The sequence below is a fragment of the Delphinus delphis genome, chromosome 8 (genome assembly GCF_949987515.2).
Source record: "Delphinus delphis chromosome 8, mDelDel1.2, whole genome shotgun sequence".
NCBI classification, from domain to species: Eukaryota; Metazoa; Chordata; class Mammalia; order Artiodactyla; family Delphinidae; genus Delphinus; species Delphinus delphis.
The window spans coordinates 63,788,310-63,803,023 of record NC_082690.1 but is presented as its reverse complement, the minus strand read 5'-3'; the positions used below and the strand labels follow the sequence as shown (position 1 = coordinate 63,803,023).

General features: G+C 55.0%; 1 protein-coding gene across 3 annotated transcripts in view; it reads left to right on the top strand.

Moving 5' to 3' along the window:
• Window positions 1–5,226: 5,226 nt before the first annotated feature.
• The window catches only part of LMO1 (LIM domain only 1), a 40,219-nt gene continuing 30,731 nt past the window's right edge, over window positions 5,227–14,714 (top strand). The window contains exons 1-2 of one of the 3 annotated variants that reach the window (XM_060017305.1): window positions 5,229–5,421; window positions 9,870–10,124. In XM_060017305.1, the coding sequence (XP_059873288.1) occupies window positions 10,100–10,124 (25 nt within the window). In that variant the 5' untranslated portion in view covers window positions 5,229–5,421; window positions 9,870–10,099. Of the gene's footprint in view, window positions 5,422–7,489; window positions 7,621–9,869; window positions 10,125–14,714 lie in introns of those variants that run through there. The other 2 variants (XM_060017306.1, XM_060017307.1) reach the window with 2 other exon arrangements.

The following is a 14,714-nucleotide window of genomic DNA, read 5'->3' as shown; positions in this document are numbered from 1 at the left end:
TCATGTCCATTTGTCAGTTGATGGACATTTGGTTTTTTCCCACCTTTTGGCTATTATAAATAATGCTGCTATAAACATCACTGTACAAATTTTTGTGTGGCCATGTTTTCAGTTCTCTTGTCTATATACCTAGAAGTGGAATTAATGGGTCTGGTTTTCATAGAGGAATTCCTTGTTTTGGGAATATTTCTTGTAAACAGCATTTGGCTATATTTTATGTTTTAACTTAGACAAACTGTTTTTTGATAGGGAAATCCAGTCTCTTCACATTTAGTGTAATATACCGATATACTATACTTATTCCATCTTATTCCATATATTTGCTGTTTCTTACACACACACACACACACACACACACACAAACTTCTTTTTGGTTACTTTTGCTGGCTTGGTTGAAATTCTGCTTTACTTCCAGATTTCTGGTATTAAGAACTGAGTGGCAGGTTTACTGGAACAAGATGAAGAAAGATTTGGGAAGAAATCATGAGCTCAATTTGGATTTTAAATTTTAAGATACCTTTGAAACAGCCAAGTGGAAATATCAAGGGGGCATTTGGAAATACTGGAGTAGAACTCAAAGGAGAAATCCCGAGTAAGGGCTACACACCCCAACAGCTGTGGACAGCACCCCAGGGGAAGGTGTTCGGCAAGGGGAGGTGGGCCTTTCTGTCTAACACCTCTCATCTCATAAGATAGGAGGTGACATCATCTGCTGAGACTTCAGAGGAGCAGGGGGATGAATCAGACAGTTGGGGAGACAAGAAGAGAAATGAAACAGAAGTTCAGGAGCATGGGCGAGCATGTGTGGCTTCAGGAGACCTTCCGGGCAGCGAGGGGCCGTGGGAACAAAGCCTTTGGTTGGCCTGGTGTTAATGATGCCCTTTCGTGTCCTGCTGATCTGCACTGCCATCAGGCAAAGCTGGCAGTCGGGGCTGTTCCGGCCCATTCCTGCTCCCACAGCCTCTCCCTTCATGCCAGTCACATAGCTAAAGCAGGTTGGAATATGGAGCCCATACATATGCCGGGTACCAGATCTTACACATTCACAACAATTAGCCCGAAATTCTCATGCTCTGATTCTCTTCTTCTGGATCCTCCTCTCCAAAAAGGTGTAAGGCCTTCTAGGAATGCTTACATGTGTTATCCAAGTGCCCTCTGGACACTATCAGATTTGGAGTTCTGGATAAAGCCATTTTCTCTCTAACAGTCCCAGGGTTGGGAGGTAGGATTGATGGGCTAGGGATACAGATGCCTCCCATATAACGAGAGAGCTGCTTCCCAATACTCTTGCCATCTTGTCGTCCATTGCATGCATGTGCTGCCACCAATGCCACCGAGCTGCTGACCCAGTTGCTCTTGTCCCTCTCTACAGTTACCTTTTGTTCCTAGTGACCAGCTCTTTCAGAGGAGGCTTCAATAGTAAAGCCGTTAGTGATATGCTTCCTCATCTGCACCACTGCCCACTTCCTATGGGAGTGCCGGGTGGAAGTGGGTCAGGCCTAGTTTTGCGCCATACCTGGAATTGTTGCCCCTCCAAACTCCAGGCCTTTCTACTCAGTCTAGGTGCCCATGAGGATCTCCTTTCAGGAAGCTCACTGTCTCTCCTCCAGCGTGGTTTCTGCTGGGGACCTTGATCCTTACAGTAGGTCTGTCCATGTCTGAATCTCAGGGATGGACTGAGTTCAGTGTCCTTCACCAGTGCTTGGGGCCCATATAAATTCAAAGATGGGCTGGGCATCTGTTTCAGTATCCCTGACCACCCATTATGGTTAAACTCTCTGAATTTTCTCTTCCTCTATGAAAACCAGGAGGCTGGTCTTCTAAGAGCTCACACAGGCCCTTGGTGTGAGTGAGGGTGGGGGCAGAGGAGGCTGGGTGCTCAACCCTTCAGGCCGGCCTCCTTGAGTGTCAGATCTGGCCAAGCAGATCACTCAATTCCGGGGCCACGCGAGTCCACATAGTGCTTCTGTGCAAACTGGCAAAAAGTACCCTCTTTTGGTGGGTACAGCCCATGTCAAGCACATGGCTTGGAGAGCAGAGAGAGGGCAGAATTTCAGCCCCCTCTTGTCCTGTTGGCCAGATGCCCTAGTGCCAGGAACAGCCGGCACCAATCCAGGCAGTGGCCATGCCCAGCAACACAGAGAAGCATGGAGATCCAAATATTAGATCCAGAGGAAGCGTGCAACTGGGTTCTGGTCCCATGCCATCTGAGATCCTGGGGAGGGAGGAAAGACGGTACCCAAGGTTCCCTCCTTCTGAGCCTCCATTCTTATATCTGAATCCTTCCCCTGCTTCTGCAGATCGCATTTTCTCCAGTGACCCAGTGTAGACTCTTCATATGATATCTGTCGTTCCACTCCAGAGGAGAGCTGAAACTCTGCCCTCAAGGGCTGACCTTATACTCCAGGGCTCAATGGAATAATCCACATACCACTCAGTCATCCAGACTTCACATAGAGACACCCACTTAGAGAAACGTAGGGGAGAGGTTTCCTTAGAGGGCTTTGAGAGGTGGGCAAGGGCTTTCTAAGCAGAGGGATGCCATGAGAAGAATCACTAGAGCAAGAACCTGCAGGGTGTGTTCAGTTACAGTAAAGCAGTCCAGAGGGGCTGGAGTGTGGGATTGTTGCTGGAGATCAATAGATAGCAATTGAAGTGAAGTGAAGGGCAGTGGTGGTTACAAAGGCTTCCCCAGATCTCCCGAAGGGCCTGAAATGATAGGATAAGTAGTTAGGGCTTTGTTTTATGGACAAAGGGGAGCCATGGAAGCTTCTTTTTTTTTTTAATTTTATTTTTTGTTTCTGCTTTATAACAAAGTGAATCAGTTATACATATACATATGTTCCCATATCTCTTCCCTCTTGCATCTCCCTCCCTCCCACCCCTCCAGGCGGTCACAAAGCACCGAGCTGATCTCCCTGTGCCATGCGGCTGCTTCCCACTAGCTATCTACCTTACGTTTGGTAGTGTATATATGTCCGTGCCTCTCTCTCGCTTTGTCACAGCTTACCCTTCCCCCTCCCCATATCCTCAAGTCCATTCTCTAGTAAGTCTGTGTCTTTATTCCTGTCTTACCCCTAGGTCCTTCATGACTTTTTTTTCTTAAATTCCGTATATATGTGTTAGCATACGGTATTTGTCTTTCTCTTTCTGACTTACGTCACTCTGTATGACAGACTCTGGATCTATCCACCTCATTACAAATAGCTCAATTTCGTTCCTTTTTATGGCTGAGTAATATTCCATTGTATATATGTGCCGCATCTTCTTTATCCATTCATCCGATGATGGACACTTAGGTTGCTTCCATCTCTGGGCTATTGTAAATAGAGCTGCAATGAACATTTTGGTACCTTGAGCAGGAGAGTAGCAGGCTCAGGGCTTGGCACCAGGAAGATGACTCTAGCAGCTTGTGCTGGATGGTGAGGATGAGGATTTGCCAGACCCAGTCATGGCAAGGCCATGTTCAGTGCTCATGGGAGACCGAGAGCAGCAGATGTGGGAGAATATCCTGAAGAGCACCTCTGAACAGTCTGCTTTTCTTTACTGAACTGAATATGATTAATTCAGTCATTTCACAAACTTTTCCCAATATGAACTATGTGGGTCCATGGGCAAGGATGGAGGAGGGCAGAAGGAATCAGGATGAGCCCTCCCTTCCCCCCAGCCCTCTCTCCACCCCTCGATCAGAATGTGTTTTGATAAGTGGGGGCTTGGGGACAGCATAAGGGTGACAAGCTGTGCCTCCCCCACCAATTAAATTTTTAAAAAAGCGGCTATGGAAGGAGCGAATATTAGTTTCCTGATTTATAAAGCCAAATGGATTAAGCTCATTCATTGCCTGAGGAAACAAAAAGGAAATCTTCAATACCTCTGTGCACATTGAGAACAGGAACAATACCGGTCTTTAGAAAGCAGAAACCTAATTTGGGGGAATCAATTACCCTCTGTGTCCCTGCCTCTGTGGGCTCTCTCACTGGCTCTCTCTCAATAGAGATTTCCTGGGAGGTAAAATGTGGAGAAGTTGATCGACCATAGGCACACCCTCCGTTCAACCTTACAGACAGGAGGCAAAGAAGTAAGGTTTGTGGAATTGAGTGGGGGAGTGTGCCTAGATATCAAGCACTTGTGGAAATGGAAGGGGGCGAGCTGGGACTCAGGAGGGCTTTGGAATAAACGCTGGAGAATGGGGGAAGTATAGGGATGTGCAGTGAGAGGGCGAGGGAAGGGGATGATGGGAACCTGAGGTTTATAACTGGGGGGAGGGGAGCATAGTCCAGTCGGTGCACAAACCGGTGATGGGGGGAGGGGGACACTGCCCCAACCTGGGCACCGCCTCCTGATTCTTGCGGTTTCTCTTGTGTGGTCTGCACTTGCCCTTGTGGGTCTGAGCGTGCAGTGGGCAATGGCCAGGCAATTAGGCGAAAAAGAAAGGGGATGGGTGCCTACCACAGTAGCCAGGGAGTCACATTCACAGCCACACACAGAAGCACTCGCACAATCTCATACATTCCTGCGTTGGGGCTCGGACCCTCGCCCTCAGTCCCCAGACTCAGAGCCACACCCAGCCCGATGCACTGACAGTCGCACACTTAGAGTCCCACACTCACGAGGACAGGGTCACAGACTCAAAACGACACCCCACACACTCCCACCCGAAATCACACACATTCCGCCACCCCCAAGTCCCAGCTGAAGCTCACACAGTGGCTCACCACCCCACACAGCCCACACTCCGGCATGTGATCACACACACACACACACACACACACACACACACACACACACACACAGAGTCCTCACACGCACACACTCTGGCTGTGCTTTTGTGTTTTGTCAGAATTAATGAGAAAAGTTCCCGTGCCCTGCGGGTAATTACTGTCCTTGGAGTTAAATAAGCTAATGGCGTGCACCTCTGGCCCAAGCAATTATGTTTGTGTATTGAATAATTGATTCAAAGGGGGGAAGGGCCGCTAATCAGATCTGAGCATAATGAATTGATTTAATTAACAGGGGAATCTGAGGGGCCCTGGGAAACGCAGGCTTCACTCGGCTGCGCGAGCGCTGCCAGCGCGCAGTGAAGGGCGCGCGGCGGCGGCGGCGGCGGCGGCCCGGCTCGGGCAGCGGCTGCCGGATCGGCTCGGCGATCCCGGCCCGGCTGATGCGCCCCAGCCCCGCCCCGCCCCGCCCCGCCCCCGGGTTGCGCCCGCCCGCGCGAGCTCCCTGTCCGCTGGGCTCAGCTCCCGGCGCCCGTCCGTCCGCCCCCGTCCGCCCGCCCCCGTCCGCGGCAGCGCTAGCCGGGCGCGGAGCCCGCGCGGGGCCGACTGGAGCAGCGCAGGCGGGCGGCGGCGGAGTCCGAGCCGCCCGCCCCTCCGCGTCCTCGGCCCGGGGGGGGAACCATGGTGTTGGACCAGGAGGACGGTAGGTGCCCGGGGACCCGCGGGCCGCAGGGTGGGGGCGGCGGCGCGGGCCCGGCCGAGGCCACCCCGCGCGGCGGCGGCGGCAGCGCCCCCGGCTCCCGGCTGCCTCGGGCCGCTGGGCTGCTTCCTGGAAGCCGGGCGGTGGAGGTGCGCGCGGGTGTGTGTCGGGGTGCTGGGCTCAGCCCCCGAGGCTTCTCAGGGGGATTAGGAAGTCACACGGGCCACCCCGAGCCCGCCAGCCCCGCACGCTCGGGCCGGGAACTTTCTCACTGGCTCTTGTCGCCTCGCAGACACAGGAGCGCCTCTCCGATCCGCGCCGCGGGCTTCCCCGCAGTGCCCGCTGGACCCAGTCTCCCCGCCTCCCACTTGGGTATCTGCACGCCCTCCCCCTTCTGCACCGACTGCAGAACGGCTCCCCCAGGGGGATGCCCAGAGAACCCGGCACTGTCCTGGGGTCCCTTCCGGTCTGGAACTTCATAGCTGCGGGATGGGTGACATTGCTTCATCCCTGGCAGGGCTGGGGAGGACGCTCACCATCAGCTCCCCCAGTCCAGCGTGTTGGGAGGTGCTCCGCTGGCTAGGGCCCGTGGATGGGCCATATATCCAAGATATCAGGGCCGGATTCACCTTGAAGCTAATGAATTATAAGCTTCAGAGTCCTTCTGTTGTAATTTGTATTAGTGATCTACTGTTCCTTTCTTAACCGCCCCCCGCCCCAGTTGCATAAGGAAGCTTGGCTCTCCCAAAATCTGGACCACCCCTGGATCCAGCTCGCACCCTTCCCATTCTAACTGCCAGTCTCTCAGGAGGGCTCACAGTGCTGCTGGCCCAAGGAGCACTGCCAGTTGCTAGGGCAGTTATTTGGTGCCCAGGAGATGGAGCCCTGAGGCAGGAGGCTGGGAAATTTGGGGGTGGGAGGCAGCTGCTGGTCTGCAGGGAAGGGTCTGGCTGCCTGGCCTTTCTCTCCGGCCCCACTAGTCCCTTGTCCCACCCTACCACATCCCACTAGGGTGATTAACTGTCCTGGTTTGCCCAGGACCGTCCCTGTTTTAACACTGACAGTCCTGGATCCTGGAAACCCCTCAGCCCCAGGGCAAACTAGGACATTTGGTCGACAGCCTATATCGACAGCCTTCTCTGGGCTGTTGTGCAGGGGTGGATTGGACTTCATCAAGTGAGTGGGGAGACTTGTTTTCTGGAGTGCAGATTCTGCCTAGGCACCCACAAAGCCTAATAAGTTATAACTGCAGCTTCCTAGAAGGCCTGTCCAGGGCCTCCAGAAACCCAAAGAGGAAAAGTTTGCCAACCGCGTACTTCTCCACTCTAGCTGGTTGCAAAGCTCTGTGCATGGGCTGCTTTTGTGTGAGTCGGGGGCAGGGCAGGGCAGGGCATCTGAACTTGGCCAGCAGGTATCCTGATTGTTCTGCAAAGTCTGTAGATTCACCCTGTCCAGTCAACTGTGGCGGCCACAGGGAAATGGCCTTTGTCACTCCAAATACCCCTTTGAGTGTCACCTGTGAGGCCAGCTTGTAACCCCATCTTAGAGACAGCTGCACTGTGTTGGGAGCAGGGCCCTCAGGCTGAGGCACATCTGACAGGCTCTACTGAAGGGTTCTGGAATATCTGGTCTGCCTGGGCCCTCGGGCACCAAGTCTCCAACCTCCCCCCCAACCCCCAACCCCGATGCAGGAATCCTTCCTCAGGACTTTACTGCCAGGTACAAGACAAACTGCTAGGACCTGCCCAAAACTTTGTAAAGCAGCCAGGAGCACCCCCTCTTCCCTCACCGTAACCTAGGGGACTGATCAAATGGCCTCCCCCTGCCGTCCCCAGAGGCATTTCAAGGGCATTTTGGAGCACTCTTGGCAGTATGGAAGTGAGAGTATATGCTCATCACCTGTGGAATGTGTCAGGTGCAGACAACCTCCCCCAGCCCCAGGGGATCCGAGGACTGCACCCTGGTGTTGTGGGCGTGTCCCTGGACCTGGAGGCGTAGGAGTGAGCATGGGCGTGGGAGTTACCTGCCTGCACAGCAGTTACCCATAAGCTGAGAGGGAGGCCGCTGGATGAGCCAGGCTCGTGTCTGGGTTTGTAAACCCAGCAGGCCTCTTCCTGGCTGGGAGCTCAAGTCACCCAGACTGTCCAAGGCTTGCCGGGTAGCTCTGTGAAGCAGAAGGCCTCTGCAGAGGCCCTTCTCCAGGTGAGTGTGGGGACTCAGTGCTCACCACTGGGGCTGCAGAGAGAGCTGCCTGTGGGCACAGCAGCCAGCCCTTCACACACAGCACCGATCCCCTGCTCAGTACCCCAAGACTGCACCAGTCCCTGGGGTGGCATGCAAGGCCTCTGACTCCCTAGAGGGAGGCTGGCTGGGTGGCTGCTAACTGGGCACCCTGGGGGCTGGGGAGAGCTGGGTTGGGACAGAGTCCTGAGCACAACACGTGGATGAAAGAGTGAGCAAGTGGCCCCAGCTGATGGAGCCCAGGTGTGTGGGTCAGGGCCAGACCCTGAAAGTCAGGAGAAGCAGCCCTGGAGGTCAGGAGTAGGGCTGCAGCCCTTGTGGAGTGAATACCTCCAGGTAGCACAGAGGTGTCTACAGCAAGAAGCTACCCCTTGCCAGCCTGTCAGGCCCTGTGCTTGCTACACTGTCTGGCCCCCTCACTCAGGCTGGGGTGAGGGGCTGCCACTAAATGTGCCCGCGGCAGCAGTGCCAAAGCCTCCCTCAGACCCTCAGGGTGCAGTTCAGCTGCAGTGACAGGGGAGAGATCAAGCTCGCAGTCCTGAGGGATGGTGAGTCTGAGCAAAATGATATATTTAACATCAAATATACTCAAGGACTATTAGGATTAAGTATTCAAGATGAAGGGGAAAGCGAAACTCTCTGAGCTGCGGAGGAAGCAGCTCATTAGAAGCAGCCTCTCTTCTGTTTTCTCAAAGCTTGACTTTGCTGCCTACGATAGAGGACCATAGACTGCAGCACCACTCCCCCCTCCCCCTCCCCAGTCAAGCACCCTGCACTGGGGCCTCCCAGGGCTTAAGGGGCATGACCTGGCCTCCAAGTCTCCTTTGTACCCACTACGTCCCCTTCCGTTGTCTGGGGTGCCACAGTTCACAAAGCACATTCACATGCATTATCTCCTCTGATCCCCGCAGCAACCTTGGAGATAGCAGAGCAGGTCTCCCACTTCACAAACAGGGAAACTGAGGCCTGGGGAGAGAAAATGACTTGCTAAGGTCCAGTGTTGGTAATAGGCAGAGATGGGATGAAGTCTCAACTGGTGGCCCTTTGCCCCTCCAGGGACTCCAGCTTCCTTCTCCTTGCCTGGGTCTAGTCCTCAGAAGAGACTGTGGGGATGAGCCTCTGACACATCTGTGTGGAGAAAAGCCATTAAGATTTTCATGCCATCCTGGAACTCTGTACTGTCAAGGAAATAATGCTCTTGATATTGAAGAGAGGCCTTCCTGGAGTAGGCAGCCTGGGCACCAGACCCAGGGCTCTGGGAGAGAAGCAGGGTTCAGAGGGAGAGGAGATGAACACTGTCTCCCTTCCTGCCTCCTGAGTTACAGAGCAAGAATTGTCAACTCTGCAATAGCAGGAATCTTTGTTTTCACTGCTATATCCCCAGGGCCTTAAAATAGTGCTTGGTGCATAGTATATGCTCAATAAATAGTTGTGGAATGAAAAAAAAACCTTTAAGGCCATGCTGTGCTTGCTCAGAGAGAATTTGAGACAGGATCCCATTCTCTATGGAATCAGGATGCTCTTGGGAGGGGCTTCTGGGGTAAAGGTGGTGCTGTAAGACACACAGTGGGAAAATTTGTGCCCTGCAGAGGGTTAATTTTACCAAACAATCCAGGAAGCACCCAGAAACCTGGGGAAGAGGAAGTAGGAAGGGAGGGCACGAGGTCAGAGAAACATTGCCCCGTGGGAGGGGGGCAAAATCAAGGCTGAGGGGCTGGGAGTGACAGACAGGTGTGGTCCACCAGGCAGTTACTGGGAATGAGGACCCTGGGTCCTGAGCAGAGCCGCACGCCGAGTTGGGGCCGACAGGCCTCCAGGCGGCGCTGCGGAGCCGGGCAGACGCGCGTCTCCACTCCCCATTAACCCGGGAGGGAGGGGGGCCTCGGGAAATGTGTGCATTTATTCAGTAGCAGGAGTGCAAACCTCATACGTTGAGGGAGAAAGGCAGCGGGAGACGGCCGCCGAGATTCCCCCATCTCTTTGAATATAATTTTAGATTGAGATTCAGATTAAATCCGAGGGGAAAACACTTTATGAGGCTGAAAGCTGTGTCGTTGCCAGAGCCAGGGTTATGAGCTATCAAATGCAATTACATTAAGACAGATTATACTGGGCAAATTGAGCCATTTAGAAGGTGAGAATCAAAGAAACGGCTCTGATCCTCTCTTCCCCCTTCTCTCTCCCTCTCCTTCTCTCTCTCTAAATTGCAGTTCATAGTTCCTTGCAATTCTGAGGCACAAAAGTAGGTGAGACTGCTTTTGTATCTGCGAAGTGCTTCACTCCTGAATGTAATTCTAGCTGAGTGCAATCTAGGTTAAGAGCCGGGCAAGCGGGTAATTAGAGCCCGCTCGCTGCCCGAGGACCGGCCGCCCCGCCGAAGCGCGCCCGGAGCCGGCGCCCTTCTCCCGGCCGAGCTGCGGCTGGACACGGAGCGCCCGAGATGATGGTGCTGGACAAGGAGGACGGTAGGTGGCGGGCGGGGGTCCCGACTCCCCGCACACCCGCGCCCTCCGCCGCGGCGCGCGGGAACACACACGCCAGGACACCGGCGCCCACACACCGGGCTGTGCCGGGCTTGCTGGGCGGGCGGTCCGCAGGGCGCTGGGGCTGGAGCCTGGGGCGGGGGGAGGACCGAGTGGGACTGGCGTGGGGAGATGAGGGAGCCCCGGGCTGCGCGGCCCCGGGGCCGGGACAGGCCGGACCGAACCGCGGGAGGGCGAGCTGTGCGCCGGCCGTGCGATGCTCTGCGGGGCCGCGTGGAGGCTCCGGCTGCCCTCCGATCTCGGCGCAGCAGTGGTTTCACGTAGAGCGTTTTCGTCTTTGCGGCTGCTCCTCTCACCGCAGCCATCAGCCTCGCGCCGCCCGCGTAACCCGAGAGGCGCTGAGCGCCGAGCAAATCAGTGGCTTCGGGAAATCGGACTCCAGAGCTTGCGGCGAGCGGGCGCGCGGAAAGACGGTGGCCGCCGGGTGCCCGGCAGGCGAGGGGAAAGGCCGGCCGGACCCTCGGGGAGACAGCTGCCCGAAAGCTTGGTGAGAAAAAGGGTTGCCTCCAGTGATTCTCACTGTCTCCCAGTGTGATTCTCACTGTCTCTTGAAATCGGAGGCAGGAGTTTGGCCCAGAGGAAGAAAGTGTCCCGCTCCTGGCCAGTAGCACGAGTGCAGGAGCGGCATGGACGTGCCCTGGTCAAGAGCCTCGCTGCGCCCGAGAGGTCAGAACAGAGGGACCCATGGTGGTCCCACACACCCCAAAGCCTTCCTGACTGGGAGTGCCCTGCAGTAATTGTCCTGGTATGTGCAGGAGAGGTTGGAGAACCCAGTCCCCTTGAGGGTAAAACCAGGAGTGCCCTGTGACCCAAGGGCAGCCCTCAGGGTCAAGAGTGGCCATCCCCTGGCTGTCCCAGGCCCTCCTGCCCTGTAGGGGAGGGTTACCTGGTTTGTTAAGTTTGTTAGTGTTGTCGGGAGGGAGATGTGAATGTAATTGTTAGCATCCACGCCATCACCTGGGTTCTACTGGTAAGGAACTGAGAAGGTGGGTTTTCCGTGAGTCAGCGGAAATCCTCTTAGAGTGACATCTTCTGACCTCCGCTAGTGAGTAGTAGAGGTCTGTGCCCTCTTGCTCTCCAGGTCAGTGGTGTTACTGACGTGGTCACTTGGCGAAAATCTGAAGTTAAGTGACTTAAGGTCACACAGGATGTTCACTTTGCTGCCATCATGTGCTGATGCCCCTAGCCTCCCCTCCCACCTTCTGAGACCTCCAGCAGGGAGGGACATTTAAAATATCTGGCCTGGGGGTGGCATGTGCGGGAGCTCTGTGGCCCTCAAGGCCATTTCTCAGTGTGAGTGTGGAAAGAGAGGGAGGGGGAACTAAATGCTCTGGCCAAAAGAATCCATTGTCCAGGGTCTGGCTGGGGTGTGACATTCATCTCCTTATGCTTTTCTCTCTTCATGGACCCCTCCCCTGGAGCCCCATGTGGGCCATCAGAGGGCTGGGCTGGTGCAGTTGTGTACAGATTGAAAGAGAGAAGAAGGGGTCTGGGGTCAGGCCAGATAAGGAGGGAGGAGACCTTGATTTAGCTCCTTTCTCCACTAACTCCCTGTGTAATCTCGGACCAGTCATGCCCATCTCTTCACTTTCCCTCTTGGTAGAATGAGGAGCCAGGGCAGAGGGTCCTTCCGTGGTGTTTGGAGGAACTCCCACCCTGGGGAGCATGTGGAAATCAGGGTATGTCTTTAGCAGAGATTGTTTAGCATGCTTGGCTCCCCAGGCCCAAGCCAGAAACCCAGAAGACCCAGGCCCTATACATGGGCGGCCTCAGGCAGGGAGACTGGTCTCCCGCCAATAAGACGACGCCACCACCACCACCTCGGGTCTTGCACTCTGTGCAGGCACCCAGAGTGCCCCGGGCTTTGTGAGACTAAAGGTTTCCAGATGAGCCCTGAATGGGAATGGCTCTCTGGAGATCATTTTAGCCCATCTCCTGCCTACACCCTGGGCATATGTATTTTCCCTAGTCTTCACCAGACCTGTGGAGGAGAGCTCGCGCTGCCCCACAAGTCCCCCACCCTGTCCAGTCTAAACCATATGGTGCTCTGTACTGTTGCTGCCACTGAGCTCTGGGACACATCACAGCACAAGGAAGAAGGCTGGCTTAGGCCCTGAGGAGCCATTTGCTCCTTGTCCTGCTCAGCCTAGAGCTGTCTTCCAAAAGCAACCTTTCTGCTCATAAAATCCACCCTCCACTCCCCACTGGAGTGAGTCTAGCATCTCCTGGTTCCAGGAAACCTTGAAGGTGGTACCTTCAGTTGGGGGGAGGGAGAAAGGCTCTGGATATACTCACCCTCCCCCCACACCTCCTGCCTAAATCCTTCCTTGCACTTACGCCGTCCCAGCAGGTGGCCGTCTGGGCTGGGAGTCAGCACTGGTCCCCAGGGCCCCCAAGGGGTGTGTTCCTCAGGGCTGCGGACTGCACCCTTTGTCTGGCTGCAGCGTGAACTCAGGCTCCTATTAACCACCCCCAATGCCTTTTCTCCACCTGACAGCATCTTGTCGGAAGAGGCCGGGGCTCCTCTGGTTGAAGTCAGGTCCGCCAGCTGCTGAGGACCAAAGCTCCTGCTCTGCTGGGCTGCAGGGCTTTCATGTTGCACTTCTGAAAGATAATAAAATATCAATCGCTTTGCCGTAGCAACGGGTTTAAGAGACTTTCTGAAGTATTGAATTGTCAGAAAAAAATTTTTTTTTTTTTTTTTTTTGCTTTTAAGCACAGTGCATTATTAATAAAGTAATCCATTAGGTCGAGCAGCGAAGGGCCACCACAGAGAGGAGAGATCTGTTTTGCAAACGGTTAAACTTCAGGTTTTAAGATTAATTGCTTTCATTCGGATGCTTGCTCTTGGCCTAGGCAGCTCCACTTTACTGGAACTCAGGGTCCTGCCTTTCTACATGCCGTCGGGCCTGCCTGTCAGCAACGGAAGCCCAGCTCCAACTTTCATGGAGAAACAGCCCTTCTTCCCCTGGCACCTGCTCTTGGGCTGGCACCAGGCTGTGGGCTCTCCGGGGAGGTTTGCAGCCCCAGGGGAGCAAGGGGAGTTACAGCCCTGAGTCCTGAGAGTCAAATTAGCCCTCACGCTGTAGGAGAAAAGGCCCTTGAGCAGGGGCAGGCAGCAGAGGGTCTGAGCAGCCCCAAGAACTGTGAGAGCCTTGGGTTGTGAGGGACAGGGGAGGATGCCAAGGGCACCCCCAAGGGGTGTCCCTAGATGCGTGCTGCAGAAGGGTAGGTCTGGGTGTAAGCTGCCTCTGCAGAGGCCCAGCAGGAGGGCTGGGGTGACCACAGGAAGCAGCAGGCAGGCTGTGGAACTAAACATCAGACCTAATTCCTAGGGCATTTTTAATAAGTTAAAAACACCTAAAGGTATTGGAGCTGGGCTGAGGAGGACCAGACAGTGCACCTTCAGTTGTTAGCGACTACTGTGAGTGCAGCGTCCACAGCTGACTCAGTTGATCCGCGAGGGCAGGCTCTCAGCTGTGCTTGGGTACTGACCAGCGGGACCTCCCAGAATATCCCGTCATGCTCTGGGCCACAGAGGGTACTGGCGGCCTCTCCTGTGGCCAGGACCCCTCCACAGCCCTGGGGGAAAGGCAGGGAGTGGGCCCTGATGCTGTTCCACACTACAGATCCCAGCCCATCAGCAGGACGGCAGAGCCCAGTGGGCACTGCTGCCTGCTGAGGGCTGGTAAAGGCCTTGTGAGGTTGGCAGGGTAGGGACCAGGCCTGGCACCCACTGTATGCCTAGAAGAGGAAGGTCTCCATCTGCACCTACCAGGCCAGCCCGGGCTGCAGCCGCCTCCTCACTACAGGGAAGCAAGGCATCACAGAACCTGAGCAGCACGTACAGCCGTGTCCCCTTCCTGCCTCAACTCAGCCAGGCAGGGAGCCTGTGAAGATGGGTCTCCCCAACCCGCTCCCAGAGCCTGGGGTAAAAAAGCAGGTGCTTCTGTCTGTTCCCTGCTCTTCCATTCATCTGCCCACGCAGAGCACTAAGGGTCGGGGGTGGGGGGAGGACAGGGAAACAACATAAATTGGTCTGTCGTCCAGAATCCGTGTCTCGCTAATGTACCCAGATTAACTCAACTGTAAATTGTCTCCTCGGATGGCAGTGTCTTGCTAAAAGTTTCCCATATGATTCATGATTTGGATTGCTTTTAACGGCTATTGGCTAAGCAAGCCAGTGACTGTACAAGGTGATGCAATTGGCATTAGCAAGGGGAGGCACGGGAGCGTGTAATGCAGTCAATACTGCATTAACTACTGATGCCCAATTACAGGGAGTGGGAGAGAGCCTTTTGGGAGCATTAGGACTGGGGGAAGCTGAGATCACTGGCCGCTGCTCGCCTAAAAGCTTCACCCTTTGCGTGCCGGGGCTCAGTGCTGGCCTGGCCACTCACTTGGCCTCTGTGGCCATAGGAACTCACTCTCTCTCTCTCTCTCTCTCTCTCTCGTCCCACAATGATGCTTTTAGCACATGGAAATGTTCATTTTCCTAGAGCCGGGGCCTGC